The 25000-nt window shown below is 38.9% G+C and overlaps 1 protein-coding gene across 2 annotated transcripts; it reads right to left on the reverse strand.

Moving 5' to 3' along the window:
- Positions 1-6: 6 nt before the first annotated feature.
- klhl8 (kelch-like family member 8) lies at positions 7-18397 on the reverse strand. Of its 2 annotated transcripts, none has more exons than XM_048593212.1 (9): positions 18366-18397; positions 14680-14980; positions 11174-11722; positions 8145-8331; positions 6455-6598; positions 6260-6371; positions 3699-3867; positions 2472-2631; positions 7-219 (listed from the first exon to the last, which is right to left on the reverse strand). In XM_048593212.1, exons 1-9 carry the CDS (start codon positions 18380-18382, stop codon positions 14-16), a joined length of 1845 nt encoding a protein of 614 aa, XP_048449169.1. In that variant the 5' UTR covers positions 18383-18397; the 3' UTR covers positions 7-13. The 2 variants fall into 2 exon arrangements, with proteins under 2 accessions (XP_048449169.1, XP_048449170.1); XM_048593213.1 differs by lacking the exon at positions 18366-18397 and adding an exon at positions 17801-18356.
- Between the last annotated feature and the right edge of the window lie 6603 nt (positions 18398-25000).

Raw genomic sequence — 25000 nt, forward strand, 5'->3', positions numbered from 1 at the left:
CAGACATACATAGTTACCTGTTCATCACTGGATCATAAGCTTCCACGGTATTCAGATAAACATTTCCATTGTGTCCACCAACCGCAAAGATTTTACCCATTTGAGTTGCAACCCCAACACCACCACGGGGTGTCGTAAGCTCTGCCACATACTCCCATTTATTTATACGTGGGTCAAATCGTTCCACAGAGCTGAGTGGAGAGTTATCATCAAAGCCACCTAAAGTAAAACAGATTTAGACTGCAAAGGGATAAAAATAAAATGACCGCTGAAACATCACCATTGGAATACAAGTTGAGCTCTTCTCCAGCGTTGTGTCTTGGTACACAGGATTCAACCAACCAACTCTATTTGTTAAAAGGAAAACACCACTGACGCACGTTTCACTGGATCGCTACAGTGCGCAACACAGCGACCAAATACAATTGCAATGACACTTACCCCGCAACAGAAAGTATATCAACTTAAAAAAGTGAAATATAATAAAATCATTGCATACAAGAAAATTAAAGTTCTATTCTCAAAATTATGAAACAAGTAAAAGGTTGGTAGTAATTTTCATGTAATAGCGTCAAGTTAACATAAATCAACACAGCAGCAGTTCCAACACTAATTCCAAGACTGCCCAACCCTGAGAACATGCTGCATTTTCTTCTGTGTAGACAGTGGAGCGGAACCAAAAGGAGCTACATGCTTCTACAAACAGAAACTTCCCTCTCAAATTCTGTTTCCCGGTAAAAACAAAATTAAGAACAAATTAGTTCATGAATGGTATAAATTATTCCACAAGACACTGGTTTCTATTGATTTTGTAGATGCATTTTATTACTTCTTAATGGATAGATCGTGCAAGACTGGACTCTCAGAATTATGCATTACAGGTAGATGGTAATCACATTGCAACCATATTATTGTAATGGTGAGCCAATTACGGTATTTAAATGCATTAAAGTTCAGTGAAAGCAGGTTGCACACAACTTCTAGTAACATTCCTATCTTCTTCTCATCCCTCACTTCTAATCCTCATGTGTTGTGTACAGTTAAACAGACTATGCATAAGCACAGTCACATATACATAAATATTTATAGGGAGCACACATTTTATCTGGTTTGACTATAGAACATAGAACAGTACAGCACAGTACAGGCCCTTCGGCCCACGATGTTGTGCCGAACTTTTACCCTAAACCTAAGGTCTATCTAACCTCCACCGCTACCTTATACTATCATCCATATGCCTATCTAATAGCTACTTAAATGCCCCTAATGAGGCCGACTCCACTACCCTCTCCGGCAATGCATTCCATGCCCCTACCACTCTCCGAGTAAAGAACCTATCTCTGACGTCTCCCTGATATCTACCTCCTTTCACTTTAAAACTATGTCCCCTCGTAAAAGCTACCTCCACCCTAGGAAAAAGTCTCTGGCTGTCTACTCTATCTATACCTCTGATCATTTTGTACACCTCTATCAAGTCACCTCTCATCCTTCGTCGTTCTAAAGAGAAAAGGCCTAGCTCTCTCAACCTTTCCTCGTAAGACCTTCCCTCCATTCCAGGCAACATCCTGGTAAATCTCCTCTGCACCTTTTCCAACGCTTCCACATCTTTCCTGTAATGAGGTGACCAGAACTGGCCACAATACTCCAGATGTGGCCGAACCAGGCTTCTGTATAGCTGGAGCATAACTTCATGGCTCTTGAACTCAATCCCTCTATTAATGAAAGCTAACACACCATACACCTTCTTAACAACTCTATCCACCTGGGTGGCAGCTCTCAGGGAACTGTGAACATGAATCCCAAGATCCCGCTGCTCCTCCACACTGCCAAGAATCTTTCCGTTAACCCTGTATTCTGCTTTCAAGTTTGTCCTTCCAAAATGAATCACCTCACACTTTTCAGGGTTAAACTCCATCTGCCACTTCTCAGCCCAGCTCTGCATTCTAACAATGTCCCTTTGTAACCTAGAACAGCCCTCCCACTGTCTACAACGTGACCCACCTTCGTATCGTCCGCGAACTTGCTAATCCACCCTTCCACTCCTTCATCCAAATCATTTACAAAAATCACAAATAGAAGAGGATCCAGAACAGATCCTTGTGGTACACCACTCTTAACTGAGCACCATGTTGAATATTTTCCGTCCACTACCACCCTTTGTCTTCTAAGGGTCAGCCAATTCTGAATCCAATCTGCCACATTTCCCCCTATCCCATGCCTCCTTACCTTCTGCATGAGCCTACCATGGGGAACCTTATCAAATGCCTTACTTAAATCCATGCATACCACATCCACTGCTCCACCTTCATCCACGTGTTTGGTCACCTCTTCAAAGAATTGACTATATATTGAAGTTGAAGATAGGAATTACTATGTCTATTAAGTCACTATATACCTTAATTCCATTGATTCTTGTTTTCAATGAACCATTTATTTCTGAAAGCATATCAATACGTAAGATTATTACTTGCCTACTATGTATAAGCAGCCATTTAATTCACCAACTCCATTTCCGGCTCTTCTTTGTCCCATATCCTTAATTTCTATCCATTTGTCCAAGTAGGGGTCATATCTCTCAACACTAGACAAAGATACCACGCCATCATTCCCACCAACAGCATACACATGGTTCTGAATGCAAAGAAATGAACAAAAGATTGGACGCAGTCACATCAGAAAACAGGAAAATGAGATGGAATCACATTGAGGCAACACTTGCTATGGACAGAAGCTCGGCACTGTACTCTTACAGCTTTGTTAGGACATGACAGAGTTCAGAATCCATTTTAATGTGTGTTTAGACCACAAATTTAAAAAAAGTGACCAAATCCTAAAAGGGTGGAATAAATGGAGACAAATTACTGGCTTCTCCAATGTTTATAATTGAAATTGCCTGAAGTGCACAAATATTTCCTCTTTTCTGTCTAGTTATTAACTGTAGTGATTGAGTCCAGACCCTCAAATTTGGAAAGACCACCAGACAATCCAAGAGGGTTGGCAACCTTACTTACAACTTCATTAGGAGTTCCTTTGAAACAACATCATAAAATGAATTCAAATGCTCCTCTTCTATTTCTTCATCAATATCCGCTCCTTTTTGTGGTGTTTACCTGGCTTCCCTCTGTGCCTTTACTTCAACCAGTGCCTGTGGTAACATTTTAGACATTTCAACCATTCACTGAGTAAAGAGATTTTTCCTGAAAACCTATAGCCCAAAGTTCTGAATTCACACTTCATCATTTCTATGTTTCATCATTTCTAATCTAAAAGGCATCCATTTACTCTCCAATCTTCAATTTTCTAGGGAAAAGGTCCTTATTTAACCTTCCCTGCTAGGGATAGCCTCTCAGTTCAGGCATATTTGTAATATTTTATTTTTAGCTTATTCTCCAGTGTCTCCAGAGTCTTTATATAATGTGTGCAGTATTCCAATTTGGGTCTAATCAAGGATCTAAGTTTAACATAAATTTGAAAATCAGAGGTTTTCCCTCTCAAACAAACCCATATGCTTTTTAAAAAAAAGTTTATAGTTTTAGAATTCATAGTCATACCTTATCTAGAAATTTCAAACAGTCTTCATTGCACTGTGGGGTGCAATTAATGTGGAGTACATAAATTGCTTTAATAGTCTTGAAATGTTCAGAAATAAAGATAACCAGAAACACAAAATGCAAGTTAGTAAGTTATGCAATACTTACTCTGAGTGCAACTGAACCTACACCACCCCTTGGTGTGTTCATTGCTGCCACAATGCTCCACAGGTCAGAGTCAATATCATATCTCTCAACATCACTAAAGCACGTATGGTCATCTAGACCACCGATGGCATAAATTGGACCCCCAAGGGAAGCCAGAGAAATGCCTCTCCTGAAGATATTAAAGTAACATTGCTTTCAGATTTGAACCAAGATCAGAATCATACCAAGTTATTCATAATTAATAATTTGTTTTTGAAACAACTTTAAAAAGTTACAATGTGTCACTCACGGAATATCAGAAAAGAAAATATACCTACAAACTCCAATAGAATAGTAAAAATAACACAATGTGGTGACAAGTATTTCACAGTAGAAGAGGTAGAAATTTAAGCACGAGTTGACTTAGGTAACACCTACCTATATTCACACTTATCAGGTAACTGATGTCATCACTGCTGGGAAATGCTAAACTATTTTAATCACCAGCACTGGCAGACCTGTGTACTAGGAGTATGAATATATAGGGTACAAAATAAGAAATTAAAACTGAAAGCAAAAGCCTAACTTAAGATTTTGCAAAAGTCTGCTTTAAAGCAGGAATTAAAGGGCAGGACTGAATTTAAAAATAACTGATGGAAAGGATTTTTGCTTCACCAGAACTTATAACTCAAACATTTCTCCATGATTTCTGAATATTTCACTATATCTTTAATCTGTTTACTGTACAATGGGAACACAGGAACAGGAGTAGGCCATTCGGCCCCTCATGCCTGTTCAATGAGATCATAGCTGATCTGCAGCCTAACTTTGCATCCTTTAACACCTCTGCTTTAAACAAAAAAAATCTACCTCAAATTTAAAATTAACAACAGATCTAGCATCAACTGCTATTTTTGGAAGATAGTTCCAAAATGCTTACCACCCTTTATGTACAGAAGTGCTGACTAACATCTCTCCTGAATTGTCTGGCCCTGATTCAGGGACTATGTCCCCTAGTTCTAGAATATCCAATTTGTGGGAACAGTTTATCTTTATCTACCCTGTCCTTTCCTGTTCATACCTTGAAGACATCGATCAGATCACTCCTCAACCTTCTAAATTCTAGAGAAAGCTGGCTTAGCTCAGTTGGCTCTAAAGCTGGCTTGTCTGCATCACAACAACACTGGCTGAGGTCACCATGAAGGACTCTCTTCCTCAATGTCTCCCTTTGCCTGAGGAATGGCAATCATCTGGTGAAACCACCACCAATCATCTCTCTCAATTGAAAGAGCAGTCCTATGGTCCAGTAAGACAATGGTGACTTTAAATTTAACCCCAAAACCCAGGTATCATTCTTGTAAACCTACGTTATGTTCTCTCTCGATCTTGTCACAGTACTGCAAGTGGGATCTAACCAAGATTTTGTATAGCTGCAGCACAACTTCAGTATCCTGTATTTCAGTCCTCTAGATATAAATGCCATCGAGGTTTCACTAACTGCCCTGCAAATCACTTTGATCAGATGTATCATCTTCACCTGGCATTTGGACAGTATGACACCAAGGGAATGAAAACGGATATTTAAAGACGACTTTAAGAGAGCTTACAGTGGTTATATAGCACTCTGGTAGTAGGACCAGAATACTTCATATAGCTCCATCCTCATCGGGAAAACGTTCTCAAGATATGTCATATGGATGTGAGAAAAATGGACACAACAGTAAATAAATGATTAGATGGAGTGACAACAGTTTGGTCAATTAAGCAACTTTTAAAGGAGGGTCTTAAAAAAATGGAGTTAGAGCAAAGTGGTAGGATTGGAAATGGAATTCCAGACTGTGGGATCTAGGCAGTTGAAAACATAATCACCAAAGATATGATGGAAAGAAATGGTCAGGAACAGAGTTCAAAAAGAAAAGGCTTTAAAGGTGCAGATACTCAAAGATTGGCACATAAAAGCAAGAGCTTAAAAAAAAGACCACAAACACTTGGGGATCAGGAGTCAAGTTACATCAATGACAAGTGAGCAAAACATATGCATGACATGACACAGCTGGGTGTTCCCAATGCACCATCAGATCACTTCTACATGGAAGATGAGCTCATTTGGTCTCCTTGCTTCCTTTTCTAAATCACTGAAATTATTTCAAGATCTAGAATGAAAGGGTGAACAGACGAGTCCTCATGTCTTCAAGGGGCAGCACGGTAGCTCAGTGGTTAGCACTGCTGCCTCACAGCGCTAGGAACCTGGGTTTGATTCTACCCTTGGGTGACTGTCTGTGTGGAGTCTGCACGTTCTCCCCATGTCTGCATGGGTTTCCTCTGGAGCTCCGGTTTCCTCCCACAGTCCAAAGGCTAGGTGGAGTGGCCATGCTAAATTGCCAATAGTGTTCAGGGATGTGTAGATTAGGTGGGTTATAGGGGGATGGGTCTGGGTGGGATACTCTGAGGGTTGGCGTGGACTTGTTGGGCCGAAGGGCCTGTTTCCATGCTGTAGGGATTCGATGATCTATGAATTTAAAGGATTGGGTTGTTCTACTTAACTCATTCATAGTGTAAATGCCATTTAAAGATAAGCCTACCTTTTAGTGTTCATGGAAGCTTTCATCATCCATTTATTTGTCAGTGGATCAAATACTTCCATGCTACCTAAATGCTCATTTCCATCATGCCCTCCAACAGCATAGACTTTCCCTGTGTTTCAGCAAATTAAAAATGATTAGAAATATTAACTGGTTTTCAAAAATAAATGTTATATAAATTAAAATATTATTCACCATCCACAGAGATTACGCCAACATGTCGTCGCCGGCTGTTCATTTCTGGTGCAAAGAACCAGCTGTTTTTACTAATCGAGTAACACTCAATGCTACGGAATGGGTCACCTGCTCCTCCTCTGCCACCAACACAGAACAGGACACCTATACCAAACAGATTAAAGAGTGAGAGACTGAATTTCATAGCTTAATATCAGAATGACTTCATCTTTTAGTAGGATAACAAAATAAGAATAAACAGTGACCATAAATCATAAAATTGGGTAATTACAGGCACTGCAAATAGATTCAAACTCACATCAAGTTTCCCTTTATTTGCTACTTTTACAGTAATGTGCAGAGTATGCAGCCAAGGGAAAGCAACATTAGTTGAAAAAAGTAAAACTTTGATGTATAATGCAATAAAGTGCTGTGCTTCACAGATTATACCATGAAAAATCTGATTAAGATTGGATTAATTGAGACTGATCTTGGAAAGTTGACAAGCTATTGTTGTGAACTCTTCGTACAGGTGGCTTAACTTCAAATCAAAAATAAATAGATTAACTGGTAGAAAGCAGTCTCTATCCTTCTCACTCTTAGAACAAAAATATACATTCCAATTGATGAAGAAAATTAATTTGAATCTGCAAGCTGCATTGTTCACTGAAATTGAATACTGTAAACGGTATTTTCATGGAAACTACATTACAATGTCAATGCTGCATCTAGAGTCAACACAAATAATTCAATATCACCTAGTTTAACAAAACAATGCCTCCAAGAAAACGGACATTTCCCAATTTATTAGAGAATCTTCTGACTATATTGTAATATGAAAATGATTGATTAAAAGCTCTCAAAGTTCATAGGGTGGGAAAATAACTTGAAGATAAGAAAAATACTAAAACACGTTTATATGAAGGATAATAATGTTCTAAGATATAATCTTATTCATACAGCAGAAAATGCATTTCACCAGGAGGTTTTTATAACAAGTCTCCATTTTTACCACCACTTTTAATTTTACAAAATAAAAATGGAACAATAAATCATCAGACGTAGCCATAAATTTAATTCCAGTTTGCTCCACTGTTAACAGCCCAACTTCCCATAATAAATTATTATGCTCCCAGTACAGCACAGCTTCTAGTTACTTGAAATCATTTGAGTATACACAGACTGTGATTTGTTTTGTGGGAAGATACGCTTAAAGCCTTTCTACCTTTGTCACTATTGCCTTTATTGTTCACAAAATAGTCTTGCTATATATTCATCAACTGATTTAGTGCACAAGGATTCCACATTTACACAATTCTTACAATCGCAATTGCTGTGGGCAGATGTTACACTTGAAGAAATATATGGAAGTTACAATAGTGACAAAATGAACACAGCCAAGCCTAGAGGTCACTTCAGTCCAATTAACTCTCACCAAGTATGTCACATCATTTGTCTGTAGGACTGAATGCCAAACTTAACAATGTCAGCCCTGTCAAGGGTGAAGGGCGAATGTAAATATGAGTGTTACAGATATTTCATGAAAGACTTGAAGAAGGATCTAACTGCAACAAATCTAATACTTAAAAACAGGAGATTACAGGTTGTGTCAACACAATTTGTAATATGGAGTTGAAAAGTTTTCTCTTCAATTGAAGTTTGTATTAGAATCATCTATCCAAATCAAATAAATAAATAACAGTTTTGTTACCAGCAGTGTGTTTTCTTGATGTTGTGCGTATGGAATATTCAAAGTCTGGTACTGGCTTGTTGCTCAACTGAAGATGGTAGTTTCTAGCTTCATCCAACAGGTCCCTGCATTTCAGATTCTGTCTGATTATGTTTTCTTTAGCCACAAACCCCATGAGAAACTCAACTGGCAACAAAGGTAATCGAACCTGTTAGTAAAGAACAACTAATTATTACAACTGACTGAATTCCTATTGCTGCTGCTACACTATTTGATTGTTTCTTTACCAAAAAGAAATAAAGACTGGTACATATATATACTGCTGCTTATGACCTCAGGATGGTCCAAAATAATGCGCAAAGTACTTTTAAAATGTAATCACTGTTGTAATGTAGGATACATGGTGTATTGATAAACTGCAGAAACAAAGTATTAAGCTTGATGATCAGCCATGATTATGTTGAATGGCCAAGCAAGCTCAAAAGACCAAATGGCCTACTCGTGCTCCTATTTTCTATGTGTCTATGTAATTCCTCCAGACCAACATTTACAAAGTAAATGTAATAACATGTATAGAAACTGGGAGATCAAATGGCATGTGATCAGGTATCTTGTGACTAGACATCATATGGTATGACAGAATTCCTACAATGTGGAAGCAGGCTATTCAGCCCATTGAGTCCACACTGACCCTCCAAAAAGCATCCACTCAGACCCACCTCCACCTCACCCTATACCTGTAACCCTGCATTTCCCATCACTGATCTACCTAGACTGCACATCCCTGGACATGATGGGCAATTCTGCATGGCCAAACCACCAAACCCGCACATTTCTGGAATGGATGTTGGCACGGACTGTAGCAGTGACAAATTCTTTGCTTCACTTTTCATTATTAATGTTTAAAAATGAAATGAGTAAAGAGCAATCTGGTTAAAGACAATAAAACATTCCGGCTTCATCTACATTGAAAACGTCCCTTGGTGCCTAATCATTCAAGACATGGCAAGACTATTTTTCAGCCAATCATCTGCTATGGTGCTGTAACTGTGCACCTCCACCACCAGCTTACTGTACGAGAAAGGATGCGCACCTTGTCTTGAATAGGTCCAGCTGTCTATCACTGCAGGTTAATTTGTTATGGCTCAGTCTTTGTCAAGGTGGCTCTACTTTCCGGCAAGACTAAACCACAGATGGGAATGTTTACTACTCAAGCTGCCTTAACTTGCCTTGCAAAGCTTCTCTGATGTCAAAAAAGTCAGTCATTTTCATCCTCTTCCTTGCTAGAGTGAATAGCTGCTTGTTGAACTGTTCGAATACATTTGCCTTATGCTTCAGGATGGCCAACAAACTTGATGGTGGAATCTCCCACTTAACAATTTTCACTTCACACCATGGTTTTCCACTTGCTGTCTCAAATTCACTATCCAATCGACAGCACTTTTGACTTTTTCACGGGTTATACTTGCAGCGTTTCAGTGAGATTGCAATGTTGAATTATGGTTTGCCTGTGTTTTTGGACACCCACTCAACTGGTTGTCATGGTCACATGGCAAGTTTGTGCAAGCTTAGCTAATCTGGAGTTACCAGTCCAGAACTTCAATTTATCACAGGATTTCCTATTCTGCAGACAGAATGGCTGATAACTTCAGCACAACAGGAGATTCGGGTTATCCAATTTTGATTCATCACAATTTCGCCAGAACAAACAAAATAGGTCATAACACAAAAAGCAAAAGGAGTACTCACGGTTGCAAGTAAAGAAATAGAAGAATTGTTCAGAGTGGGTATGAATGTGCGTGTTCAAAAGCAAAAATTTGAAAACCAAGATTAAGAGCTGCACATGCAAATAAACTGGACAATAAAAATTGGGCAGAGGGAACAGAATTCATGTTCTGAAATTGTTGAACTCGATGGTGAATTCAAAAAGCTTTAAATATGTTTAATTGAAAGATGAGGTGCCTCAAGCAAGAGTTGAAAAGAATATATCTGGGACGCATGTTTGTGGCTTAAAATTCTCGGTTGCCTAGTTTACTGGAGGGAAGAAATGAAAAAGCTTCCATTTGCCAGTCTATCCCATTTTTGTCCCAATCTCAAATTTCATGAAAGAAATGGCTGCTAATAGATGTACCATGATGCCCTGCGGCATAGTATGGATTTGAAACTGGCACTTTTCCTTTCTATTGTGGGAGAGTAGCCTGTTTCAGTTGAAGAATCAATATTTTTCTTTGAAGGAAAAGGCTGTATTTCCAAGATCACACTTTCCAAATGAGGCTGAGTGCTCCATTTCCACTAGAATGATAGCTTGGAAATACTATTCTTTATGGGCAAAGGAAGCACAACTGGGGGTGTGTGGCAGCTCAATCCATCCTGGCAATCCTACCCTCCTGCAGACATCAGCTTGGGAAGGGCCTCAAATCAGTGCCTGTGCCCACCATCCAATGGAATGTTATGACATATAAAATGAGTACAAACACACTGAAGTAAATTGTATCACAAATTCCGACACTTCTGTCTCATTTACAGAACTGCAGTTCCTTCAACAGTCCAAGCATTTCAGGAGATCAATATCTTAGAAGACAACAAATTTTCTCTACATGCCTTAAATGCAAAGCAAACACCAAATCAAATATGTAAATAAAAATTACGGTCCAACCACCATGACTAGTCATCCAGTACTTGCACAAACACCACACAGACATGGCTGATGGATAAAGATCAGGCCAAAAATATTGTACAGGAGTCAAGGGCTATTGTCTCGGTCTTTTTTAAAAATGGCGATGTAACTCATGCCTCCTTAATGTCTTTGAAATCCTACACATCCTACTCAAGTGTCCTGTTCATTAAGCTTCTCATTGTAAAGAGAGTTGTAAGAAACAGAACAGATCAGTCATTAACTGAAGAAAAACTTGTCTACACCATTCATATTATTACATTGGTAATGTTTACTGAAAACTACATTGGAGACTCAACAGTGTAAATCAGTAACTGTGTTACAAGGACTTCCTATTACATCACCATTATCAAACTACAAATAAATGTCAACCCACCTGGGCAACAACTTGATCCAACCATTTAGCGTGATGCTGTGGATTTGAGTGCAGCCACTTCATTGCAGCATTATATACTTGCTCTTCTTTTTCCACATTCAAATCACTGGATGAAAGAAGTGCGATGAGATGCTTTGGTGAAACATTTACAAAGTCTTCACATTCTACTACTTCATTAAAATGCTCACAGGCATACTTATCAGCCATGCCCATCAAGTCAACTCGGTTGTGACTTTCTGCAAAAGATCGTACCGCTAAGCAATTTGATGGGTGAAAATGGGCTTTCATGTATTCACAGCATGCCTTAGCTACATGCTCTACCTGCAGAATGCAAGCGGCATAGAGAAGAGGTTGCACGTTGTCCACAGTAAGTGTAATCCTGGAGCAATAGGCAAATCTGACAAGGTCATCTATTGCATCGCCATCAAAATCTTTAATTTCTATCAAATCTTGTTTGGCTTCAGCCATCTCAGAAAGAAACATTGCTCTGAAATAGGGAATCACACAGGCCAGCACCAATTTGTGGCAAGGGATTAAGTTTGACCCCACCTATGGAGTGAGAAAACAAAGAATATCATTTCAGTAACACAATTTAAAATGGAGCTAAAGCTATAGTCTTTGGGTGCATCCACACATGATAAGTGGCTAGATCTACTAAGCAGGGAACAATTGCTGACACAGATTACTTTCTGTACGAAACATTAATATGCAATAAACAGCAAATTAACTTCTTAAAAGTATAACATGAATATTTTGAGTATTTCTGTTCAACCAACTTATTTTACAGTTTTGATTTGCAGCATCAGATGAACTGGTTTATACGTGAACAAAATTAAGTTTAACACATTAGGGGCAAAATCTAGGTCCTGAAAAGTCAAAATATTAATTTTAATATTATTCAATATAAAAAGAAAGTAACAGTTATATTTTAATCAGAGATGATTAGCAACCCTGAAACAGGTGAACATTAATAAGCATTTGAGTGGGTGTGATAACACACACCTCAGGCAATTACTGCTAATACTTGAAGGAGTCAGATAGCTTTGAATTAAGAACTTTGAATTAAACTAATTTAATATGAGCAATATCAGAAACAGTTCATCCTTAGTTTAGAAAGTATTTGCAGCTGTGCATCAGTTACAAACCACTCAGTAAAATTACTACTGGGATCAGCACAAGTCTGTATTAAACACAAAAAAAAACACAGTTCACTCATGTACGATAACAGAATTATATATAGAATACACAGAACAGACCAGACCATTCACCTCAACTGACCCAGACCTGTATATGTTCTACATGAGCCAATGACTGAGCTATTATTATTTCTACATGCAACAATTTGATTCAAGGAAGATACTTCAAATTAAGATTTCACTCTCTTCGCTAGAACACTGGCACGAAGAGTAAAATTTTGTCACTTCAAAACTCTCATGAATTTGTTATATTAATGCCAAAGTTACCACCCTTCAAACATGAATCTTTAGTAATACATTAATTTACTAGTAGTTTCTCTAAGCTAGCTAATGATAAAAATTATACCCAGTGATTACATACGATGCAATGATTTTCAAAGCTCAATTTGTCAAAAAATTAAAGCATGCTAACATAGCAAGCTGTCATAACAATAACGTTATTGCTTACTTAAAAACAAAATTTGTATTGAAAGACTGTTTATTAAACATGTTATTCCAATTTAATAAAGATACTTAATTAACATTATACCCCGGATATTGGCCAGTTAACTGCATTAACTGCTATTTATGCTGTTGACAAGCAAATTTAATATAGTTTGTATCACATTAAAAAGACCTCTAATATGCTCCTGACAAAGGTTGGAATCAAACTGGACCAAATGCTACTGCCCCATCTAGAACATGCAAAAATACATTAGGCTAAGATGAAATTTGTTCTCTGTCACTGTAATATTCATTTCTTTTTGTATTCAGAGGATGAGAGCGTCACTGGCTGCTCCAGTATTTATTGCCCATCCCTAATAGCCCAGAAGGTAGGCAACCACATTGCTGTTGGTCTGGAGTCAAATGTAGGTCAGATCAGGTAAGGATGGCAGTTACCTTCCCTTACCGACATTAGCAAACCAGATGCATTTTTCCAACAATCAGCAATGGATTCAGTCATCAACAGACTCAATTCCAGATTTTTATTGAATTTAAATTCCACCATCTGTTATGGTTGGCTTCAAGCCCAGGTCCCCACAATATTACCTGGATCTCTGGATTAATAGCCCAGTGATAATACCTGTAGACCACAACCTTCTGCTGAAAATAAAGTACGTGAAGAGTTATTTAGACTGCCTTTATATTTCTGCTAAGTTTTTACAAATAATTATCAACATAAAATTAAGCGTATAATCAGCTTTTTAACCCTGGAGTACAGTTTAGCCAAGAAGTAAAACACCTCCAGTTGCACCAGCTGAAATATTACTCAGCGTCATTTGGTCTATTTAAGAAACTAATTAGAGAGTCCTTTTAATGCTCCAAGAATGAAGATGCTGCATACAGTCTCAAAAAATTGAGAATTTATGGATATATCAAGGTTTTGCGGATATGTGCTTACACAATATTTTCTCTAAGTAAGCTAGTGCAACGAGACCATCAAACACACCAAGGTTTATTAGCAAAACCTTGATATACCCATAAATCAATCCATCAACTGGGGGCAGCACGGTGGCTCAGTGGTTAGTACCGCTGCCTCACAGCGCCAGGGACCCAGGTTCTATTCCACCCTCGGGCAACTGTCTGCGTGGGTTCCCTCCAGGTGCTCCGGTTTCTTCCCACAGTCCAAAAATGTGCAGGCTAGGTGGATTGGCCGTGCTAAATCACCCATAGTGTTCAGGGATGTGTGGATTAGGTGGGTTATAGGGGGATGGGTCTGGATGGGATGCTCGGAGAGTCAGTGTGGACTTGTTGGGCCGAAGGGCCTGTTTCCATGCTGTAGGGATTCTATGATCTATGATCAGCATATGAGAGATAATTTGTATTAAAAGTATTAACCTTTATAGTTTTATTAAAGCATGCAATATGCAAGTTCGAAATTTCACCATGCCACCATCTGCTTCACCAATCCCCACTGTTCCACCCAACAGGTTTGCTGACACTCTTAAGCAAAAGTAGTGTATTAAATTCCACTACTAGAATAATTCTAATACAACACCACAGTGTAACTGGTAAAAATCATGCTATTAATGAGCATAAGTTCTGAAATGTTGGGGCTTGCACCAGTACATTAGGACATTGGAACATCACTGTTCAGCATTTTTTAAATTACACTAATATTCATCAAGTCCCTGTGATAGCTCAAGAAAAATGAATCTGTCATCCCACTGAATATTTAAAATGAAAAGTCCTAATGAGGACAATTATATTAAGACTGAGTTTTACATTCCTAATTTACTTTCCACTCATCCGTCGAGAGAGTGGGTTGCTGATGAGAGAAATGTGCCCTTGTTTATATTATAAAGCCTGAAGGAATGGCATTCTTCTCACCTTCAACGTTACATCACATAGTTCTTTGGCTTCGTAGAACTGATATAGAGCACGGTGGTATTCCTTCCAAGCTTCATCTGCTTCAAAAAGAAAACCTCCATCTGCTTCGGTGTCATGGCTAGACGTTCTGCTGTGAAGCCTCCTGGTCGTTAGCTGATGATGCTTCAAGTTTTCTGGAATCATATCACCTGAAGCCATTTGTTTAAATATTACGCCTTTGGCTAAGTATCTATTTGTGAGGTTCAAGACAATACCTTTTGTGGACCAAACATTTCGGCAATATTTGCAAAAGTATTCGTTCCTAGGTAAAACAAACACCAATGAATTAGCAATTTCACAGACTCTCATCCATATCAAAACGACACAGTATTTGTTAGATAATTTATATCTGAGACAAACAGAATACTACAGACCCCAACCTTTTATATTAACATTGAATCATAATAGGTGATTTTAATTCATTTTATGGCAGTGGAAAAATTTGCTTCACCAAGTAATGCAAAATCAGGTTTTATAACTGAGGTTTCAGACCAAGGGACTCATTTAAGATCCAAGTGATCATGGGATTAATTAAGACACTGGGCCAAATTTTGTTTGGGCGCAGTGCCTCATTTCAGTGCACCAATAGTCAATTTTTTTCTGGAGGAAATCCAATTTTCCCCTCTACTTTCCCAATCCAACACCATTTCTCTCTCAGTTTTGTGGTTCAGGAACATTCTGAAAGGAAAGTACAAGTGTTTTTTCACCTACAAATGTCATTATTTGGTGCTGTAATATAGATCTGTTTTTAATGCAAAGATGAATCACAGGGAACTGTCCTTTAAAGGTTAGGATGACCCCAACATTGACCAGCTTTGTGTAATTGTACACATTCATGACTGCATTTCCAACAAAGGTGGCAACATAACACAGTGAAACGTTACAAAACGTCCAGTCATCTTTTCCATCATGATTTAAATGGCTCTATGATTACAGAAAAAAAATATAATCCTAGCTTTGACACTGATAGAATGCACACAGCACACAAATGATATCATGGATCTGAGGCAACATTGGCTGACAATGGGTGTTGAGGTTTATGGAACTTTTAAACATTGTTGAGAACTGGGAATCCATACTGGAGAACCAAGTCGGCCTTCTGACTAGCCCACCTTTGCAGCTGTACTCTTTACACACTCCAGTACTGTGCACTGCAAACCCAACCAGCATAACAAATAGGAAGAAATGGTGTGTGAAGCCATATGCTGTTGGATGTATGGTTTCTGAGCTGTGCAAATCTGCAGATCAGGTTTGTCCATGCCTGATGGAAGATTAGAACAACTGTAGTGAATGGACAAGAACACAGCAGATGGAGTATAATGTGGGAAAATGAGAGGTCATTCATTTTGGTAGGAGAAACAGATAAGTAGAATATTGCTTAAGGCTGGAAAGCGTCGAAGTATAAGGGACTTAAGTTACCGAAGGCTAACCTGAAGGTGCAGCAAGCTAACAGAACGTTAGCTTTAGTTGCAAGAGGATTTGCATACAGAAATAGTGAAGTCTTGCCTCAATCATACAGCAGCTTGCATTGAAATAATTGCAGTTTAATTCATCAGTCCTAAATCGTTCTCTACTTTGTTCCTGTCTGCCTTTACTGTTTGACTTGCTCCTTTTCCCAACAGCACCAGCCCCTACCTGCATGACCTCCCCCCCCACACCCCATGGTCTAAGTCCTTCTGAACAGCTCTAGCAAATCTCCCCACCAGTACATTAGTCCCCTTCCAATTCAGGTGCAATCCATCCTTCTAATACAGGTCACTTCTACCCCAGAAGAGATTCCAGTGATCCAAAAATGTGAATCCTTCTCCTCTGCACCAGCTCCTCAGCCACACATTCATCTGCTCTGTCCTCCTATTCCTAATCTCACTAGCTCATGGCACCAGGAGTAATCCAGATACAACTACCCTCAAGGACCTACTTTTTAAATTTCTTTATTATTTGCTATATTCTGTCCTCAGAACCTCGTCCTTTTCTCTTCCTGTGTTGTTAGTTCCAATGTGTAAAACAACCTCCTGCTGGTCCCTCTCCCCTCTGAGAATATTCTACACCCTCTCCGAGATATCATTGATTCTGGCACCAGGGAGATAACACACCATTCTGGTGTCTCATTTTCAACTGCAGAAATGTCTGTCTGTGCCTCTGACTAGACAATCCCCTATCACAATTGATCATTTGGAACCTGACGTACCCCTCATTACATTAGGGCCAGTCTCAGTACCATAAACCTGGCTGTCAGTGCTACATTCCCCTGAGAGTCCATCACCTGCTACATTTTCCAAAAGTGCATACTTGTTTGAGACGGGGGATAACCACAGGAAAGTCCTGTACTATCTGCCTATCCCTCTTACCTTTCCTGAAGGCAATCCATTTACTTGACTGTATCTGTGGTTTTTCTCCCTTCTTGAAACTGCTATCTATCACATCCCCTAGTTCCTGTAAATTCATCATTATCTCTAACTGCTGCTCTAACTGATCAATGTGATCTGATAGGATTCACAACCAAACACACTGCCTGCAGACATAATTATCAGGAATGTTGAAATTCTCCCTAATCTCCCACATCCGACAGGAAGGACACACCACTCTAATAAAGGCCATCTTTGCATCTTTATCTGCAGATCCAGAAAATGGCACAGTTTTACTGCTCTAAAAACACAGCTCTAAGATAACTTAGTACCTATATTTTATATTTTTAAAGTTTAATCAAGGGACAGATCTCAATAAAACATATAATCAAAAAAACCGACTCTAATTCTTGTGGAAATTGACAAGAGGACCCTGGAAATATGTCAATATTAGCAGTTTGGACTTTAATACAAACAACAAATTAATTTATAGTTTAGTTATCGGCATTTGGAGCCCTAACATATTAAAACAGAATGATGGAAGCTTCAGCATTATACTTCTGACCTTATCTCACTTTACAGCTTTTTGATACGGCTTAAAACCTAACTCTTTGGCTAAGCATTTGATAATCTTATCTAATCACTAAAGTGGTTTGGTTTCATATTTGTTTTTTATAATATTCCTTTGAATCACCTTGACACATTTAACTACATGAAGGTGCTATTTAAATACGCACTGCAGTTGTTGATCTTAGCTACCATGTTGTTGAGGAAGTTACTGAGTGGGAACTTAGTTGTGACCCTAAAGCAACAGAAGGTTCAGGTCTGCAGTTTCAAATCTCTGGATGCCAGTTTTGAGCAGCACCACTGGAATGGAGTCAGTTCACAACTTGAGTGAATTACACACAGGGACTGTTGACCAACAGAGTCTTGGGAGGAAAGTCAAATCCAAACCCAAATTTCTTTAAGTCTTCAAGTGTGTATTGAGCCTTATGTTGAAAAATGAGGTTGCAGGAACGAAAATACTGTAAGAAAAAATGACTGTATATCAAAAGTTGCTGTCCGCTTTGAAAGAGGAAAATCCCCAGTCCAGCTAGACTATGGAGTGGCTTCAATGTCTGATGCAAAAATAGAAGCAATCTTTGATTTTTCATTCTTGTAAAGTCTTGAAAAAATTCCTCAATGTACTGTTCCAGTGAAGCAAATCCCCAGTTTTGAGCCTTTCTTAACGATATTCACTTCAAAAGTTTAAATTGTCAATGTACAATGAGGAAGAAAGTGAATTTCAGTAGACAGTTTCACCTGAAAAGGAGTAACATTCGAAGTTAAAATCATGTGTTCACCCAAACAGTTCCACTTTAATTACAGGAAATCAACAGCAACCAATCTGTGCCCAAAAAACACCTACCACCACCTGTGCTTTTTGAAAATGCATGATTATCTTGTGGATTTTACATAGATTATATTTAATCTAAAAACCAGAACATCATTACATTCATTGAACAAATACTGTTAAGCAGTTTGCAAATTAACGATTTTCCATGTTGCATTACGCATTATTTTAAACCATTACTGATTTACAGCAATTAAATTAATAAAATTACAACATTGATGTTGTATGGAAAAAGTGGCAGTCTTTTTGAAAATGGTAATATAGGTTCCTGCAAAATGACTCAAATAAAATTAAAATTAATTTCCCTGTTTATTAAGCTTGGCTCAGCTGTCAGCAGTTTGGCCTGTAAGTTAGAAGGTTCTCGCTAGAGCCTCTTGGGATGCGGGGTTAGTTTCCATAAACCTGAACTGGGAGGCCCGGGTTCAAGGCCTACCTGCTCCAGATGTGTATAATAACAGAGACAACAAGGTGCAGGGCTGGATGAACACAGCAGGCCAAGCAGCATCATAGGAGCAGAAAGGCTGACGTTTCGGGCCTAGACCCTTCATCAGAAAAGGGGGAGGGGAAGGGGGTTCTGAAATAAATAGGGAGAGAGTGGGAGGCGGATAGAAGATGGATAGAGGAGAGGATAGGTGGAGAGGAAACAAACAGGTCGAAGAGGCGGGGATGGGGCCAGTAAAGGTGAGTGTAGGTGGGGAGTTAGGAAGGGGATAGGTCAGTCCAGGGAGGACGGACAGGTCAAGGGGACGGGATGAGGTTGGTCGGTAGGAGATGGAGGTGCGGCTTGAGGTGGGAGGAGGGTATAGGTGGGAGGAAGAACAGGTTAGGGAGGCAGGGACGAGCTGGACTGGTTTTGGGATGCGGTAGGGGGAGGGGAGATTTTGAAACTTGTGAAATCCACATTGATACCATTAGGCTGCAGGGTTCCCAAGCGGAATATGAGTTGCTGTTCCTGCAACCTTCGGGTGGCATCGTTGTGGCACTGCAGGAGGCCCAGGATGGACATGTCGTCTGAGGAATGGGAGGGGGAGTTGAAATGGTTCGCGACTGGGAGGTGCAGTTGTTTATTGTAATCTGATATGGCTTCTTTGTTTGACTTTCATTTAAAATGTTTCCATTTCCCAGTGGACTTGATACTGTTTGCAGCATGAACAATTCACATTATTTCTGAATTATAAGCTACATTTCTCTGCAAGAATAGATCTTGATAGAAACTTATTAAAGGACAGCTCTATTCAATAAAGGTTCTCAAATAAGAATGAAGAAATATTTTCTAAGGTTAAAAGGTTAAATTCAGAAAGCTTGTTAAGATAATGTTTTAATGGCATGTTTGCATTCAGAGATAAAGTCAGGCGTTACACTGCCAATAGAAACAATTGCTGGAAATCAGTAAGGCAGCCAGTAAGGAGAAAGAACAGGTTAACACTGTGTAGAACCCTTTGTCAGAACTAAAAATTTGTCAGATTTAAAGAGATTAGAGGGGCGAAGATGCTGCTGAAGTTCTCTTGCTACTGTTCTGCTTAAAATGACCCAAGGGCAAAACTAGGAAAAAGGCAAATACGAAAAGTACAGATGGTCTAAGCGGCATAAAGGTATCATGCTTGTGTGGAATTTTGTCCTTTTAAAAAAGGTTAGCTGTACAAATCTAATTTGCTAATTAACTGAAGTGCCTACATTAGACATTTCTCACTATGCCAAGTGACAAAAATAAATGAAGTAGTGAAACAATGGTTTGTCTACCTCTCCTAATGTTGGTAATATCTATTTAAGGAAATGTGCCACTTGGGTGAATGACAGACCGGACTCATTTAACCTTTTACTAAACAAAGTGGAAATCAAGAAGACAGAGATTGAGAGAAACTATAAATAGCTAATGCAAATTATTAACTGTCCTTGATCTCAACCTCAAAATGACTTCAGAATATAATGGAAGCCGGTGCTGCCCAAAGACCACTCTGTAAAACAAGGACAATTACAAGTTTTAATTGCAGTAGCAATCTCAGTGCTCCATTTATGCCCATCAGCAGCATAATCAGAAAACAGCATCAAATTTTCAAATGTACATGGATAATATTTGGCTATTAATCACCACCACTGCTTTTTGATTCCATAACTTGTCAGACTGCTTGTGCAACATGCAGTTATGGATACACAGAACTTTCCTCCAATACAGGGCAGATCAATGTCACATTTTTGTTTCTCATAACAAAATCAGTTTCTTAGCTGACTCAATCCCTGGCAATTTCTTGATGCTGAAAGGTAGTGTTCTCAACTGCAGTATCGTACTTGACCTTGAAATTTGCCTCCAACAACATGCTACCTCCATAAAATTATCAGAATCTACCTTCGCTCATCTGTTGCCAGCCATAACTTTCTTTACTCTAAAGTCACCCTATTCCAAATTTTTTCTGGTGCATCAACCACATTCTACCCTCTAAGCTTAAAGTAATCCAAATTTCTGCTGTCTATGCCCTTACTTGCACCTACTTTCTGTTAATTAGTAGGTTTTTAAGAGAGGGCATAATGGAACGAAGAGAGGGAATAATAGGTAGGAAGGCAAGTGCTAAGAATGACAGTTTACAGAGGTATATAGATAGATTAATACAGTGGGTAGAAACTTGGCAAATGGAAGATAATACAGGAAGATGCAGAATATGCACTTTGGTACGAAGAAGAGGAACTGAATATTACTTCAGTTGGAGAAACAGTGCAGAAAGCTAGATCACAGAGGAAAATGGGAGTCCTCATGCATAAATTTCAAGAAGTAGGCATATACATCTAGCAGGTAACAGGGAAGGCAAATAAGTTCTTAAGAGAAGTCATACTGGTGAAAACATCATTTGCTTCTCTCTCTCCAAAGACGCAGCCAGCCCTGCAGAATTTCTCCAGCATTCTGTTTGTTTCAGATTTTCAGCACCTACAGCATTTTGCTTTTATTAAGGCAAACAGAATGTCGGCTTTTATTTCAGAGACTATTAAAGGCATTAGTCTAATCAGAGTTAGAATACTGTAACCAGTTTTCGGTCCCTTATCTGAGGAGAGATATATTGGCATTGGAGGCAATTTAGAGAAGGTTCATTAGGTTGATACCAAGTATGGAAGGATTGTCTTATAAGGAGAAATTGAGTAGGTTGGGCCTGTACTTGTTGGAGTTTATAAGTATGAGAGGTGACCTTATTGAAACATAGAAGCTTGACAGGCTAGATTGTGAAAAGTTGTTTCCTCTCAAGGGAGAGCTTAGGATCACGGAGCATAATTACAGAATAAGTGGTTGCACTCATAAGACAGATGAGGAGGAACTTCTTCTCAGAGGTTATTTGTGTAATTCTTTACCACATAGAGCTAGAGAGGTTGGTCATTAAGTAAACTCAAAGCTGAGGTATACAGATTTTTAATCAGTAAGGGAATCAAGAGTTATGGGGAAAGGTAGGAAAGTGGAGTTGAAGATTATCAGATCAGCGATGATTTCATTGAATGGCATATTAAACTTGATGGGCTGTGTGGCCTGCTTCTGCTTCTTTGTGTTATGGTCAGAATTTACCTAAATTGAGTTCACATTCGGCAGTAACTCGATTTTAATATCTAACTTCCTCCTGCTCCAAAACCAAAGATAATGGCACTCCTCTAATTCTGAACCATTTCTACTTGTAAATGCCACAGTACTGCTTGTTTTGCCATCACTAGTGAAGGTCCTAAGGTCTGGATCTGCCTCCTTATAACTCTGCACAACTCTTTTTCTTCAAGACATTCCTTAAAACATACTTCTGACCAAACTTACTTGCCCTAATACAGCCTGGTGTCAAACGCTGCTGTTTAACATTCCTGTGATGTACCCTGTGACATCTAATTACATTAAAGGCAATGTATAAAAATAAGTTGCAATATCAGTCTCATTCTTCAACAGCACTGGAACAGCTGCTTATATGGAACTCAAAACATCAGCTCCGGCAGCAGATGATGCATTATTTTTCAGTTTCAGATTTTAAAGTTTGGGACGTGTCTCTCAGCTGATGTTGACAAGTACGAAATGGTGCTGCGTGTCCGCATAGTAGCAGGTTGATCATGAGCTGAGGATTACAATTGCATGAAATTGCAGTCAAGGATGCTTTAATTCTACATTAGTGACCTAATAGTTTATTTTTGTAAAACAAGTTAGAGTTTTGTTTAGAAAAAGCACATTCCTGACTATTAGATCATTAAAATTTTTAGTATTTTTGTTTAGACATGGCAAACTGCAAGGATGTGTCAGAGACATTAAATGAAATATCCCTATATCAAACATTTGCAGCAAATCTGTCCCTCTCTTCTAAATATCTATCCTACTCTACTGTGCCATTCTAACATTGGGAGAATGTTTGGAAGCAACAGAATTCTTAAACTAAGCAGAGTGCCAAGTGCCAGATGGAAAACATTTTAAAAAGTAATCCCAATTATCACACAGCTGGAGCTGAAGAACTGCAAACAAGTAAGTTCAATTGAAGAGAAAGTTTTTTTTAAAAGTGAAAAGAAACAAGAGCAGAGGTGCAGGGTACTGAAGAGCCAAACTAAAATACATACACGCAGAGGAGTGCAGCCAAAGTCAGAACCAGAATAAGTAATAATGGGGAAAAAAAATCAAAGCTTGAGGCACTGACTAAGCATTTATAACAAGACAGAGGAGTTGACAACACAACTAGAAAAAAAATGAATATGACTTGATAGCTTTTAAGGAGACATGGTTGTAGGGTTACCAAGACTGGGAACTCAATATCCCAAGGTATTTACCTAGTCCTTTGGAATGCTGAACAAGAAAAGGGATTTATATAAGTGATTTGGATGTGGACATAGGAGGTATGGTTAGTAAGTTTGCAGGTGACACTAAAATTGGACATGTAGTGGACAGCAAAGAAGGTTACCTCAGAGTACAACAGGATCTTGGTCAGATGGGCCAAAAAGTGGCAGATGGAGTTTAATTCGGATAAATGTGAGGTACTGCATTTTGGAAAGGCAAATCAGGGAAGGACTTATACACTTAATAGTAAGGTCCTGAGGAACGTTGCTGAACAAAGAGAACTTGGAGTGCAGGTCCATAGTTCCTTGAAAGAGGAATCACAGGCAGATAGGACAGTGAAGAAGGTGTTTGGTACACTTATCTTTATTGGTCAGTGCACTGAGTATATGAATTGGGTGGTCACATTGTAGCTGTAGGGAACATTGGTTAGGCTATTATTGGAATATTGCATTCAGTTCTGGTCTCCCTGCTACAGGAAGGATGGTATGAAACTTGAAAGGGTTCAGAAAAGATTTACAAGGATGTTGCCAGTGTTGGTGGGTTTGACCTATAGGGTGAAGCTGAATAGGCTGGGGCTATCTTCCTGGAGCATAGGAGGCTGAGGGTAACCTTATCGAGGTTTATAGGGGCATGGATAGGGTAAATAGACAAGGTCTTTTTTCCAGGGTGGGGGAGTCCAAAACTAGAGGGCATAGGTTTAAGGTGTGAGGGGAAAGATCTTAAAAGAACCTGAGGGGCAACCTTTTCAACAGAAGGTGGTGCATGTATGGAAAAAGCTGCCAGAGGAAGTGGTGGAAGCTGGTACAATTACAACATTTAAAAGGCATCTGGATGGGTATATGAATAGGAAAGGTTTAGAGGGATATGGGCCAAATGCTGGTGAATGGAACAGATTTATTTAGGATATCTGGTTGGCATGGGCGAGTTGGAACAAAGGCTCTGTTTCAGTGCTGTACATCTCTATGACTGGGGTAGGTTTATTCATAAAGACAGCACTGTGATGGTGGGTAGTGAGATAGGTTCAATAGATCATGGTGTGGAATCAGTTTGGGTGGAAATAAGGAATAGCAAAAAAAAAGAGGTCACAGGTGGAAGTTGTCTATAGGCCCTTTAAGAGTTACTTCACTGTAGGACAAAATAATGGAGGAGGTGTGTAAGATGCGTGATTCAAGGTGATTTTAACCTGCATATTGACTGGACAAATGTGATGGGCAAGAGTAAAATGAAAGAACAATTTGTTCACAATATCAAGGATCATTTCTTAGAGCAGTTCACTGCATAAGCTACTTGGCAACACGCTATTTTAGATCTAATAATGTGTAATGAAGTAAGATGAAGAAGAGATTTTGTAGTTAAGGATCCTCGATGGGATAGCAATGGTAGAATCACAAATTCAGTTTGAGGGAGCGCAAGAGGTTTCAAACCAGTGACTTCACCTTAAAAAAGGGTAATTGAGAAAATATTGCCTACGTGGGCAAGAAATATAGACCACGGGGAAGGTCAATAGGTGAGCAATGGCAGACATTTAAGCACATATTTCATAAAGCTCAACAAAATTGTATTTCAGTAAAAAATGACTCAATGAGAAGGACAAACCTACTATTAGTTAACAAAGGCAATCAAGGAGAGCTTCTGATCAAAAACCAAGGCATACAATGCAGCAAAAATTAGTGGTAAATCAAAGGATTAGGAATTTTTTTTTAAGTAACCAGATGATTAAATAAAGTTGATTATGGAAATAAATTGGCTAGGTATAAAAGAATAAATAGATAT

This window comes from Rhincodon typus, unplaced genomic scaffold (assembly GCF_021869965.1).
Source record: "Rhincodon typus isolate 14 unplaced genomic scaffold, sRhiTyp1.1 hic_rhity00002498, whole genome shotgun sequence".
NCBI lineage: Eukaryota > Metazoa > Chordata > Chondrichthyes > Orectolobiformes > Rhincodontidae > Rhincodon > Rhincodon typus.

Bases quoted from the DNA above. Each gene is read 5' to 3' on its own strand.
- klhl8 (XM_048593212.1), bottom strand. The intron at 6,599-8,144 runs GTAACAAAACTG...TGTTTGGTATAG, and splicing joins ATCAAGAAAACACACTGCTG to GTGTCCTGTTCTGTGTTGGT. The intron at 2,632-3,698 runs GTAAGTATTGCA...CTTTGCATTCAG, and splicing joins TAGGTTCAGTTGCACTCAGA to AACCATGTGTATGCTGTTGG.